The following is a 13,470-nucleotide window of genomic DNA, read 5'->3' on the forward strand; positions in this document are numbered from 1 at the left end:
TCACCCCGCATCCCTCCCTGGCCGGCGCGGCCACCGCCGCCTCCCTCCGCCCACGCAGCCACCGCCGCCTCCCTTCCCAGCCCGCGCAGCCACCGCCACTGACCGTCGGCTCGCCCCGCCTTCTTCCTCGATCCACCGCGGCGGCGGCCTCCCTGCCCCTGGACAGCGCCTCCCTCCTCGATCCATCGCGGTGACGGACTCCCTGCCCCTGGACAGCGCCTCCCTCCTCGATCCACCGTGGCGGCGGCCTCCCTGCCCCTGGACAGCGCCTCCCTCCCATGGATCCACGGCGACGGCGACCTCATTCCCCCTGGAACCGCAACGGAGGCCTCCCTCCTCTGCTTCCAACGCGGCCACTCTACTACATGGCATAATACCGTCCAGGGCCGTCCACCTCCTCTCCATCTTGAAGTTCAATTTGGTTTTTCCCAACATGTAGTAGCATGTGCTGTACTTTTGCAACTTGATCTTTCTCCAAAACAAGTGTAGCCGCTACGTGATTTACTGAAGAAAAGAAGCGAAAGTAGAAAGTTTAGAGAAAAAGGTAGGAAAAGGTAGGAAAATCACGTCTCCAGAGGTTATAGCTTGGGCCTCCCCATGACTCCATCGACACAGGTCTCCCATGCTCCTCCGTCCTCCGGTTGAGGACATCTCGTGCTGGATGCCAAGCTCCAGCGCGGTGGAGGCATGCAGCCTTGTCCCCTTCGCTCCCTTGCCACCACATTATCCTTGCTGTACGGTGATAAACAATTCATGTGTGTCGTTGTGCCAGCTCTGTGTTAGGATGTGTGTTGTACTATTGTGTCAATTGTATGGCAGGCTTTTGACAGTTCAGCTACAGGAATAACGATAGGTCAGCTTTCGTATACAGTGCAGTAATAGAATATACGGCTAGTGTGCACCGTAGTAAAAGGTTCCGCTGAATAAGCCTGATCTGGACGATGCACTAGTAGCTCTGTACATTGGGTTTGCTTTGTTCGGTGATGTGCTGTAGACTGTTGGTTCGCTAGCTTTACCCATCGCTGCTACATCACGTGAAAGCTACGAAAAAAAATTGATAAACGAGAGGTGATGCGCTGGTCAGAAAATGCAATGGGAGAGTATGAGAGCAAATTATTTCCATTTCAAGGAAAAATAAAAAGTATGAAGTTCAATTTTTATTTAAAAATGTCGGATGCTTCAACTTATTTTAAAACCATATTTTTTTCCTAAAAAATGAAACTAAGAAGTTCAAATTAAAATAACAAAGAAGTTCAAAGTTTATAAAAACCTCGGGTTTTTTCTCATTACTAAGAACTTAAATGAAGAAGTTCAAATTAAAATAAAAGGAAAAACCAAAACAATTTAGAAGAATTTCCTTTTAAAAAACTAGAAGTTCAAACTAAAATAACGAAGTGGTTCAATATTTATTAAAAAATCTAGGATTTTACCGTTTAAAAAAACTCAAAACAAAATGAATTTCCCCGTTACTAAGGGTCATCAATAAAAAAGAACAAACTGAAGGTTACTAAAGGGAACAAACAAGAAGTTAAAATTACATAAACAGAGTACTTCAAAATTTATAAAAAAGAAATGTATTTTCCCCGTTTGTGAGAAGACCAACAGAAATTCAAATTAAACCAATGAAGCAAATCAATGTTTACTAAAAGCTCAAATTTTTAAAATGGGAAAAAATGACGACCGACCTTCAATTGCGTGTAATTCGACGTCTACACAAAAATGCGACAGAAGTTCATAGTAAAAACAACGAGAAGTTCAAGTACTATAAGGAATGCATTTCAGGTGAGAATAAAAAGTATAGAAAAATAAAAGCTTAAAAAGGTTGTTGAAAGAAGTTCAAGTTCTCTGTCCGGAGAAGTTCAAAAATTCTTGCGAGAAAGGTTCACTTTGTATTTCCATGTTCTACTTTTTCCGTATAAAAATCGAATACAATTCTTTACTCAAAAAATATAAAAAGGTGAAGTTCATATTGAAATAATAGAGAAGTTCGGAGTTTATTAAAATATAGGATTTACCTGTTCAAAAAAAACACAACGCCATTTTTTGTACTTTTAAAAACAACTCACAAACGAAAAAAAATGGTTGCTAGAAGTTCAAGTGCTCGATGAGGAAAAGTTCAAAAAATTCTTGTGAGAGAGGTTCACCGTGTATTTAGATGTCCAAAATACGTAAAAAGATATGTTGTTTTTTGGGTTTTAAAATAATTCTCTTAAACCAGAGAGAAGTTCAAAGTGATAATAACCAGAAGTTCACGTACTACATGGTGTGTATTTCATACAAGAAAAAAAACAAAATAAAGTGAAATAGAGTGAAGTTCAAACAGACATGCCCCAGAAGTTCAACTACTTCACGCAGTGCAAAAAACAGCACGTCAAAAACAAAGTGAAGTTCAAACAGACATGCCCCAGAAGTTCTACTACTTCACGCAGTGCATTTCCATTTGCGATGAACGCAGAAATCATGATCTCGCCATTTTCTAATTTACCTTAAAACAGCAGGAATATTATTTATGTAAATTCAAGTCCTCGGTCGGAGAAAGTTAAAAAAAATATTGTGATAGAGGTTTGTACAAAAAGAATATCATTTGTATAACACTGACGAAATGGATGGAAAAATTACAAACGAGAATACGTCACAGAAGTTCAACGTAAAAACAGCATGAAGTTCACCTACTGCACTGAATGAATTTGAGATGAAAAACTTTTAAAATCGTCACGAGTATGAAAAAATGATCAACACGGGAAATTTGCGTGTTTACAATAGCTTTCCATCGGTATATCACTTGCTCAATTCCAGTGAGTGGATGGAGAGCTACGAGCAGTGGATGAAGAGCTACGAGCAAAAAAATCACGTGAAAAAACAGAGTGAAGTTCAGGTACACGCACCGAGAAGTTCAGGTTCTTCACGCGGTGCATTTTCAAAGAATCTGTTTCGCGGTAGAGGCAGAACGAATGATCCCACCATTTTCGGAATTACTTGAAAACGGCTAGGAATCAGAGAAAACCATCAACATGAAAAAGTTTCACATTTTCCGTAGCTTTTCAACGGTATATTATTTGCCCAATTCTGATAAAGTTTGTAGAAATTACGACAAAAATACGTTTTTCGCCATTTTCGAAACTGACTTAAAACCGTAAAGAATTTGGAGAAACAATACATACCAAAAAGTTTCACATTTGTTCAAGCTTTCCAACGCCATATCATTTGCTGCATTCGGACGCATGGTTAAAAAATTAGCTCAAAAATATGAACTCGGTAGGACTTGGACCATTTTCTAAATTACTCTTAAACCGTTCAAAATTAGAAAAACAATTTCTAGATGAAAAAGTAGCGCATTTTCATAAGCTTTCCAACGCCATATCATATGCCTCCATTGGATTAGCCGTTTAGAAATGACATCGAAAAAACGAACTCAACTGTTCGGTTTACGAAATTTTACGTTTTTTCAAATTACTCTTTAACCATAGGGAATTAAAAAAAACTTTCAACATGTGGAAGGAGCGGTTTTGCAACAGCTTTCCAACGCCATATTATATGCCTCATTCCAATAAACGGTTTAGAAATGCGATCGAAATTACGATTCACGTTTTTTGTGTGAAGAAAAAACGGTTTTCAAAATTGTTCTTAAACCGCTTACATTTTGTGAAAAATTTAACTTGGGTCATGATACTCGTGTCCATAGCTTTCCAACGGTATATAACAAGCCCCGTTTGGGCAATGTTGCGGGAAGTTCAACCTAGCACAGGGGGAAGTTCAGGTCGAACAACTCAGGCAGTAAAATCGTAAAAAACGCGAGTCCTTCACGACCCGAGTGCAAAATCCGCCTATGAGCGAGATTCCTATCTAAAACGAGTATTTAGTTGCTAAAAATCGTTTGAAAATTACACTTACATCACATGGAACATGACTAACAAGAAAAACTCGCGGTAGAAGGCACGGTTGCGAAGATAGCCCGAAGGTCGGGTTCGTACAGAGAGAAGTTCAGGCACGTTACTCAGGCAGTTCAGGTTGTGATCAGAATAGTGTTTATATATATATATATATATATATATATATATATATATATATATATATATATATATATAAAGAACCTAGGGAAATTTCATACTACTACCGGGGGTAGTTACCCCCTAAGAATCCACCGTAGATCTCAGCTTCCTGGATGGAGCGTGAGTTTTCTTGTATGTATCGTTGCCAATGCTAACGGGCTAGCAAAAACTAGCACCCGACCCATTTGCCATTGCTTCTAATTTATTTAATTTATTTATTAGGTGCTTATCCCGTTGTTTCTGTTGTTATCCCAAATTTTGAATCAGGCTAATAACCGACCAAGACTATTTCCTACGCAAAGCCATCCTTATCCAGCTATTAAGAACCTAGGTTGTTGTTGTACGCGCTAACAAACTTTTTAGTATCTGCCAAGCCGTTTCTTTCATCGCCGGCTGGCGCCCGTGGATCGGCGCGGTCGCAAGTATTTTTCTGCCGCCGGCAAGACGGTGAAGAGAAGGGCTGGCCAACGATGGTCCGATCTGGTACATGATGAGACAAGAGTTCCTACGTCCATGCAACTACTAATCCTTCTTATACATCGGCCTACAATGACTTGAAGCCTCATACGTACACTGAGTTTTGTTTATCCCGGTGTAGGTATGGGCAAGCTCGGCGGTAGCGGTAGCAACTCCAAATCTGCATTTAGGCGAGCTCTTTCGAAAGTACATACTAATAGGCAAGAACAGGGGTCTGCCAAAAAAGCTTCCGATGGCTCTCGCTCAAAGAAACGGAGCTCCGTCAAGAAGAAACCATGGAAGGACAAGTTGTACACCAGGTGTGCTCCTTCTATCATTATAGATCTCTTGGAAGACCTAGGTGAGCAGCAGAGAAGGCTTGTAGAAGAGATGGGTTTTCAGGGATTATATAGTCTGAAGCTACATAAGCTGAATAAACCGATAGGAGCCTGGCTCCTAAGTAAATTTGATGCGGAATTGTTGCTTTTTTTCGCTGGGACAAGCAGGGAGCTCAAGATGACACCCGAGGATGTTAATCGTGTGAGTGGACTCCCTTGTTCCGGCCAGATCATAATACCTCCAAGCACACAGGATGTTAGTTCCATGAAAGCATATTTTTGTGGTGTTTTTAGAAAAGATTCATGGGATGAAATCACCATCAGTAGCCTTTTGAAGATAATTTCAAAAAAATATGTTGATCCGATGACAAATGATGAGATCCTCCAATTCAAGACCGCGTTTGCATTTTGTGTTGTTACCAAATTCTTAGCTCCACAGTCCCTTAATAACTTCATATCAACACGATATCTGAAACCGGTGTTTGATATGGCGAACATTCATACATACAACTAGGCACACTTTGTACTCGAGGAGCTCCGACAGGCCGCACTATCCCTTGCAAAAAACATTGGATACATCAATGGATGCATGTTAATACCTCAGGTTTGCCTAGTACTAATTAATACTTATTTTTATACGCTTGTTTCTGTACTGATATAACCAAGCTACATTTATTCATTCAGATTCACTACCTGGACAGCTTGGAAATTGGCAAAGATTGCCCCCCCCCCCACAACATTCTTCCAAGGTTTGCTGCATACAACGATAGCGTGGTCGACAAACTCATCAAACGTGACATAGTTCTGCATAATCGACTGCCTTTTCCGACGTACGGAAAATTAAAGGTAACATGTTATATATTTGCTACAAGGGACTGAAATATCATACTACATACTCTGACTAACTATGCCATTTACATTCTACGATACTCTCTTATCTACATAATTCAGCATACTCCATTCAGCATACTACATACTTGTCTCATCAGACTACATTCTCTAATCAACATACTACATCCTACTCTACGGCGCATACCATGTATTTTTTTCGTCATACTACATACTACATTCTACACTTCCCATTGTCATACATACTCCTCTTCACGATACTACATGAAAACACCATTTGGTCCTAGCACGATACAACATACTCTTTTCTACATACTACATCCAAGTTTTTTTTACAAAAATATGTGCATTATTTATTATCCACGATTGTATATGCAGATACGAAATCCCCACAGCATCCGCTACGAGTATGGAGCAATTGCACAACAGTCAGCGAACACTCCTACTACTCATAGAACGTTTAATTCTCTAGTTAACTTGGAGACCCCAACCTTCAACATTGGATTGAGCCAATTTGAGCACGACAACAGCATCTCAGTACGCAACCAAATCCCCCGAGTGTCTGCAAACTTATCGACGGAATTCAACATGGTAGCTGATACAGACGTAGTGCCAGATACACCAGATCGGCAGCAACAAGCTGCACAAACAGGTAAAACCAAAATAAGTAAGGTGGTTGCACTCCAAACCAATATGAAGCATTAACACACATTATTTCACCATTTACAGATTTTCCTGTCCAAACTCCTACATCCATATCACCTCATTCTTTATTACAAGAAATGAGTGCGGCAAGAATATCGATACATGAGGAATGTGGTCTCCCAAAAGTTCAACCCAAAACAAGGAGGAGAATCATTGGAGAACCATCTGATATGCTTGTAAACATACCAAAGCGAATAATTAGACCCAGTAGAATGGTTCAGTCCCCATTTCTGTGCAAACAATACATAAGTGTGAGGGTCGATGTCAAGGCATTAGAAGATTTATACACATATACTATATCCATTACTAATGAAGAACAACTGAGGTCAGTAAACTTCCTTACCTCATTATGTATTAAATTACTTGCTTTATCTTTATAAATTTAACCTTCTTTCCCACAGAAAAATCTGGGTACACATGTCTGAACCTGTGCCCAGGTTTTTGAAACTGAAATAGATACAAGAAGCCCTTAGTCAAGATGCTGAACTTCAAGATGATGCTTTCAATGTTGCTGTACAAGCACTGTTCGAGGATGAGATAGAAAGGTTTACTGGTAGCGATTTCTTAGGCTGGAGGCATTTCATAAATCAAGATTTTGCGGTACGTACACATCATAATTTCAGTTCTACAAATTGCACACATCTCACTCTCCACTTTTAATGTACACAGATGCATGCAACCGCTGGCGGGGCAGACTGGAACGCCGAGGAGCATGTCTACTTATTCAATGACATTCATATACCATACGACGTGTCAAAAAGCCGACTGGTATGTTCACCCACTATCATTCACCCTATCCTCTATCGTACGACACTCATGTGTCCTACATACTCCACAATATTTTGAGCAATATACTACTCGAACTTTGCAGCTACATGTCCCTTTGCACCAACCATTTCATTTCTCTTTGTACACATTCAACATGGAGAACGAGAAGATTCAAATCTTGGATCCCTTTAGGGATATAAGCAAAGGAGGGAAGGACATAGAAGCTCGACACTCTAAGACGAAAGACCATGTTGCTAGGGCATTACAGGAGTGCATGATGTTTTCCTTTCCAGATTGGAAACGTGATATTTCAATCTGGCAGCATGAGTTCCCCACAAATATTCCAGCAATTACTAACAGGTTAGTACATTCATACACACTGCACAAGCATTTTAATAACGTTGGATTCCTAGTAATGATTTTACCTTGCAGGATGGAAACTGCTTTCCATGTACTGAGTTACATGAAAAATTGGGATGCAAGAACCTTGGTCAACCCACTACCCTATGTGAGCATCCTTACTTCCATACATATATATAGAATTCAATTGTATCCTACCCCAGGTTAATAATCAATTGTACTAATACACAATACGCAGGATTCAAGAGAGGCACGGAAGGACTTTCTCGCGAACCTCCTATCCTTCAAGACTAACGAAGCAATAATCCCAGAGAGTGTCGACCGGCTGGTGAAAGCACTCAGGAGAAATTAACACAACCACCTGCCGATACGAATAACTATGAAGAGCAGACAGAATACCCATTAAGATCATACCGCATTACCTATTTTCTACACTCTGTAATAGAAGACATAGTACCATCAACTTATAGCATAATTTTATGTTCCATACATGGATTATTACCCTTTCCAACCACCACTGTTATTCCTAATCGGCTACACTACATTATATCTGTGAACAGAGTATGTATGTGCCTCAACATCTACATAGTTCATACCAACATACTACATACTCCATCTTCGGCACCACGGCCATAGATGTAATCTCGATCATCATTCTACATGGCACAACAATGGTCTCCAATGGGAAAAAATATTAACCAAATACGAACTGAGTTCACATACTCCATACTACATACTAAGTACCTCCTATCAACCCTTGCCATCAAAACAACACCAGTTAAGTACTACAGGAGTATGCAGTACATATTCCACATACTACATACGAGACGAGAACTATGCAGCCATCTACACATTGCAACAGATGCACCGACCTCAGTGCACATAACGCATACTTCTTATACACAAGCTCTTTTCAGCAATCACACAATACCCTGGACGATACAAAAAAAACAAAATTTCCATTCTGCATTCTCCCGAATGGTGAAGACACTACTTATAAATAATCTACCTAGAACGCAGAAACGATTAACAGTACATACACAAAGTCATTACTAAAGACCGATTCAGATTTTCATCAAACGAGAATAAACGAAAAAAAGCAAAAAAAATTGGTAAACAACAGGACGTACTATTAACTTGGTTTGAAATCACAATATATTTCACCAACAAACGAGTTCATAAGTAGACAAATAACAAGAAGTATCAATCGTTCGACACACAAGTATCCGAGCAATTTTTGAACGTACATAATACAAAAACCTAAGTAAAATGTCACAGCATAAAATCCTCTTAAAAATAAAAAGTATGTGTCTCACATCACATTAGACACACTCCCTACTTTCTCTTGTAAGTCGAATCACGGCCACACGTACTTTTATTGTGTCCTTGCTGACCACAGCTGTCACAATACCTAATTTGCATCGGTCTAGCCCCCGCAGAACTACTCCCAGTTTCAACATTTTTCATTTGGGATACGTGTCCGCTTTTCTTACCATGCCGAGACGCCATTTCTGCCTTTGACTTGAACCTTCGGACTTTAGGTCGTCCCCTCCCTCTTCTAAATTCTGGAGGAAGTATGTCACATCCAAATGGAGTTTCTACAAACTCCTGACCTTCTATTTCCTCATCAAACGATTCTTCACCAGCACCTTCTTCTGCCTCAAAGTCATCTACAAAGTTATCGTTCAGCAGGTCCTCGTCGAACTCACTCATCACATCAGCAGCAACTATCTTCCCTGATAATCTTTCACTCTTTCTACTCTCCTTGGTGTTTGTTTCTTCTGTGGCAGCCAGTATTTTCAAATCACTAATGTGCTTGCACATGACATCCATAGTCTTCCGATACGACTCTGTGTTCGTATCACCGAGCCTAACCATATCGAGTGCCGTCTGATACATTAGGTCATGTCGATAAGTCCTCGACGCAGCAGCTTCATTATCATTTACGTACTCTTTTAGGTGTTCTGGGATGGAATCTCTAGCACTTCTAGTCCACCTCTTCTTCACGTACTGTTCTGGTATCTCCCTGAACCCGAACTGCACCATAACCTGCACGCAAAGTTATTCAACCCAGTTAACATAATGTGAAACAAAAAACAATAAGCGTCACAAGTTTGCTCACAATCAATACTACCCACCTTCAATATGTCCCGGCATAGTATTCCCAAGTGCTCAAACAGTTTGCAGACACAAGAAAATTCTCTCTCACCGATATTTGCATACACATCATACTCTCTCCTGCCCCAGCTATCCTTTTCTTCGCCCATATGTATCACCATAAAATGATGTTCATCCATCGATGGTCTTATATCATACGAGACACTCCACACAAATTGTTCCTTGAACTTTTTGTAAGCACCTCTTGTGTAAACACGTGCAACATGTTTTTCCAAAGGCGACTTCGTTGCTGTAATCACCTTGTCCTTCAATACCAAAAGTATACAATTCATTGTAAATCAGGAGTAATACTCATTCAAGCTTATTTTAAATCAACTCCACACATATTTAAAAACTTACATCAGATGTGTGAAACTCCTCTGCGTCTTCCTCCTGAATTCTGTCATAAAAGAAACTTTCATACTTTCTAACAAGCACATTCATTAGGGAAGATGGCCTCACATACTTCTTCAGAACATGATTCATGCTCTCACTTCTCTGAGTGGTCGACATTTTAGCAAAAAAATAAGACTTGAAGTAAACAGGAGCCCACTTCTCCTTAATATCCCACATCCGTTTCAAGTACACACTCTCCTCTAGATTATACCTCTTGATTAAATCAGTCCATGCTTTTTCAAACTCGTCTATTGTCTGCGGTTCATTCAGAACTCTATGAAACTCATCCTTGAATGTGCTCCTCTTGCTATATATGTTTCCAAGGTTCTCTTTAGCGTTCTTCAAAATATGCCACTTGCAAACTCTGTGATACGCACCAGGCCACACAGCTTTGATCGCCGCTTCCATCTGATAGCAGTTATCTGAATAAACAACTTCATAATCGGTTAAAGATACAAAATAAAAACTATAACAGAAGACACTTCCATCTGTTTTTCGGAATTAATTTGAAATACCTGTGAGAATTGCCGCTGGTTTCTTCCAATGCATCGCCTTACTAAAAGCGCGGAACAACCATTTGAAAGATTCCACTGTTTCCTCTCTCATCATTGCACAACCAAATACTACAGTTTGGCAATGATTATTCACCCCAACAAAAACACCAAGAGGCATGTTATACATATTTGTCTGATATGTTGTATCAAACATAACAACATCACCAAAGTGCTCAAAACTAAGTCTCGACAGTGCATGCGACCAAAATAGATTTTAAATCCTACCAGCCCCATCTGTCTGCATGGTGTAATACAAGTTCTTGCTCCGACTCTGCAGCTCTTGAAAGTACTCCAATGTTTTCTCAATATCATCCGCACAATCATCTCTCCAAATAGAATAGGCCAATCTGTTCACCACCCTTCTTGTAAAAGGCGCCAAACCAGGGCCTCCATGCATTCCTGAAAGCAATCCGTACATGCCCGTCGGAGGCATCTCATTGTCTACCAAACCTTGCACGATACTCTTCGTGCCATCATCAATATAGTTGTGGGACCTATACTGATTAGTAATGCTTATTTATTTTTTAAGTTCGTGGTTATGAACACTGACAAATTTTGTCACCATCCATTGTTGCCTCTCTGAAAAACGGTTAAGCCTAATCATAGCTTTGCAACCAATCCTAGTTGATGCACCTTTCGTACTTTTGTCTATCCCCTGTTCAATATGAAAGATGCAAATGAATAAACAGAGGCATTTGTACTCAATCTACAAGTACAAATTTTACACACGCACTTGGCGTACACAGCAGTACTCTTGCATGCTTTTCACACCTCCATTCCTATCTCTTTTCTTGTGACGCCTAATACCGAAACCATGGAATCCAGCATAAAGATTATAAAATGCAAACCCATCTATGTCTTCCTTGAATAATTGCCCTAATTTGGGCACTACTGCTGATGGTTGATAAAAGCAACTAGGAATGGGAGCATCAGCAACTTAATTATCAACTATCACCCTACATAGAAACCACGATCATCACTAGTAGCAGGATTATTCATGACTACCAAAATAAAATATTAGTTTCCGTACAAGGATTACCTCTCGAGTGGAATTTTCTCTAGGCCATCTTCTGTGCCCGTGTTCTGCTCCTGCTGAATGATACGTACGACAGCACTGCCACCATCTGCGTCCATCCCTCCACCGGCGACCGTGCTGCCGGTTTCCCCAGCCACCATGCTCGGCTGTTTCTCGGTTCCTAATGCGACGTCACTCATCGGATCTAGATCCATCAAACCTTCCCAAGCAACTGAGTCTACAAGACACTTTCTGCAAGCAACGGAATGGCTAGAAACGCGAGTTTGTTATCGCACACCAACACAGAAGCACTACTAACTACTTCCCATAATTACGTGCCTGGCAGCTCGCCAGGATAAACATCCCACAAAATTCTCAGCGTGCGGCCCCTACATGCATGGGTGGCCACCAGCCTCAACTACCCTGAAATTTCTCAATAGGATGCCACTCCGTGCGTGCCACAACTAACCTGAGAAGAATTCCCTAAAAAAAACCTGAAAAGAATTCTCAGCTAGTGCGACAAATTAAACTACACACTTCCAAACACCTTGATTCTTACACATACATACTACATACTACATACCCCTCCAGATACAAAGTACTACATACTTCGTACTCACACAGAAACAGCCCACCCCATACTACGTACTCCAACAGGAACAATCTTATTAATACTCCCTCTAATTCCGTACCATATTTATAATTTCGTCTACATGTATACTACTAATCCATGGTCGACTCTCTTCACATGGTCATTCATACTACATACTTCGGGCATATAGTGAAAAAAAGGACTACATCCTATACATATCACATAATTCGACCTCTCAATCGCCATGAAGTTTTGCAGCTGACATCGATTTCCCAACCAGGGAACAACAAAACACAAGAAAAGGGACAGTCGGCTATAAAAAAAAGACAGTACAAGAAGAAAATATCAATGATTCTGAATCGTAATTCACAATCTTCATACAAAACCAACATGACAGAACATTTTATTATATTCATCCATCATGGAAATACATTGACAATGCTCAAGGGAAATACATCTTCACTACTGCAATTTAAAATGAATGAAATAAAACCTATTACTTTAACTATTACTTTAACTAGACTGTCCTATCTTCACGCCAAGTCTTCTAACGAGAAGCACGTCCACAGGTACTCCTATTGTGGCCCGTCACGCCGCAAGCCATGCACCGCCTAGGCGCGAAACCAGTACCGCGTCGACGTTCGTCCAGTTGTCGCCGGATCAACGAAATTAGTCTGCCATGCATCTCAATTGTGGTCATCAAATGGTCGATCCTCCCAATAACTTCCATCATGCGGTTGTAGTGACTGCCACAAAAAAAAATGAAATCACCAACTAGATATAAACTTACTAGAGTACGTGTACACACAGATTAAGAATATACTTACTCAAGGGAAATGGTGATGCTTTGATTCTCGTCACCGGCGGGCTGCTCAGATCCAATGCGTCCACTCTCTTCACCGGCGGGCTTCTCGGATCCATCAGCTCCGTCCATACTACCAAATAGAAAGATACTATTCTTTAATTGTAAACTAATCTGCTGCTGTATCTGGCGTCTGGGACGAAACGTGTAGGCCCTCTTTATAGGGCTGCGTGAACCCATGATTAGCGAATTAGTTGCTCGTACCTGCCCACCTACAACCAGGGAATGCTTTATCTAAAAAAACTCCATCGAATAATTAAAGAAGCTTCCGGGTTAACGGGTTCTGCCCACGATCGCTACATCCTACACCCGGCTGGATTTCTTGTACCTGCGGGACACGTGGAGACCAACGAGGGGGTAACTATTCCT

At 40.6% G+C, this 13,470-nt stretch overlaps 3 protein-coding genes across 4 annotated transcripts; 1 reads left to right on the forward strand and 2 right to left on the reverse strand.

Moving 5' to 3' along the window:
* The first annotated feature begins 4,396 nt into the window (after positions 1-4,396).
* LOC123172852 (uncharacterized) lies at positions 4,397-8,055 on the forward strand. Of its 2 annotated transcripts, XR_006485736.1 has the most exons (10): positions 4,397-4,532; positions 4,648-5,447; positions 5,528-5,689; positions 6,071-6,344; positions 6,422-6,722; positions 6,799-6,997; positions 7,067-7,165; positions 7,269-7,525; positions 7,598-7,673; positions 7,764-8,055. XR_006485736.1 is itself a non-coding variant. In XM_044589755.1 (5 exons), exons 2-5 carry the CDS (start codon positions 5,433-5,435, stop codon positions 6,775-6,777), a joined length of 807 nt encoding a protein of 268 aa, XP_044445690.1. In that variant the 5' UTR covers positions 4,397-4,532; positions 4,648-5,432; the 3' UTR covers positions 6,778-6,790. The 2 variants fall into 2 exon arrangements, 1 of the variants encoding a protein (XP_044445690.1); XM_044589755.1 differs by lacking the exons at positions 6,799-6,997; positions 7,067-7,165; positions 7,269-7,525; positions 7,598-7,673; positions 7,764-8,055 and having other exon boundaries at positions 6,422-6,790.
* Positions 8,056-8,653: 598 nt separating this feature from the next.
* On the reverse strand, positions 8,654-11,924 carry LOC123172849 (protein FAR1-RELATED SEQUENCE 5-like). Its single transcript, XM_044589753.1, has 4 exons — positions 10,594-11,924; positions 10,043-10,500; positions 9,664-9,948; positions 8,654-9,574 (listed from the first exon to the last, which is right to left on the reverse strand). Exons 1-4 carry the CDS (start codon positions 10,784-10,786, stop codon positions 8,861-8,863), a joined length of 1,650 nt encoding a protein of 549 aa, XP_044445688.1. The 5' UTR covers positions 10,787-11,924; the 3' UTR covers positions 8,654-8,860.
* Positions 11,925-12,630: 706 nt separating this feature from the next.
* LOC123172853 (uncharacterized) lies at positions 12,631-13,304 on the reverse strand. Its single transcript, XM_044589756.1, has 2 exons — positions 13,067-13,304; positions 12,631-12,985 (listed from the first exon to the last, which is right to left on the reverse strand). Exons 1-2 carry the CDS (start codon positions 13,279-13,281, stop codon positions 12,787-12,789), a joined length of 414 nt encoding a protein of 137 aa, XP_044445691.1. The 5' UTR covers positions 13,282-13,304; the 3' UTR covers positions 12,631-12,786.
* Positions 13,305-13,470: the final 166 nt, after the last annotated feature.

Source organism: Triticum aestivum, unplaced genomic scaffold (genome assembly GCF_018294505.1).
Source record: "Triticum aestivum cultivar Chinese Spring unplaced genomic scaffold, IWGSC CS RefSeq v2.1 scaffold22273, whole genome shotgun sequence".
In the NCBI taxonomy this organism is placed as follows: Eukaryota; Viridiplantae; Streptophyta; class Magnoliopsida; order Poales; family Poaceae; genus Triticum; species Triticum aestivum.

What these genes read in the sequence shown, in the direction of transcription:
- LOC123172852 (XM_044589755.1), top strand. An exon ending in CGACGTACGGAAAATTAAAG is followed by an intron (nt 5,690 to 6,070) that starts GTAACATGTTAT and finishes TTGTATATGCAG; the next exon opens with ATACGAAATCCCCACAGCAT. An exon ending in GCAACAAGCTGCACAAACAG is followed by an intron (nt 6,345 to 6,421) that starts GTAAAACCAAAA and finishes CACCATTTACAG; the next exon opens with ATTTTCCTGTCCAAACTCCT.
- LOC123172849 (XM_044589753.1), bottom strand. Translation starts at nt 10,786, where the DNA reads ATGTTTGATACAACATATCAGACAAATATGTATAACATGCCTCTTGGT. An exon ending in AGGAGTTTCACACATCTGAT is followed by an intron (nt 9,949 to 10,042) that starts GTAAGTTTTTAA and finishes TTGGTATTGAAG; the next exon opens with GACAAGGTGATTACAGCAAC. An exon ending in TATGCCGGGACATATTGAAG is followed by an intron (nt 9,575 to 9,663) that starts GTGGGTAGTATT and finishes CTTTGCGTGCAG; the next exon opens with GTTATGGTGCAGTTCGGGTT.
- LOC123172853 (XM_044589756.1), bottom strand. Translation starts at nt 13,281, where the DNA reads ATGGGTTCACGCAGCCCTATAAAGAGGGCCTACACGTTTCGTCCCAGA. An exon ending in AGCATCACCATTTCCCTTGA is followed by an intron (nt 12,986 to 13,066) that starts GTAAGTATATTC and finishes TTTTTGTGGCAG; the next exon opens with TCACTACAACCGCATGATGG.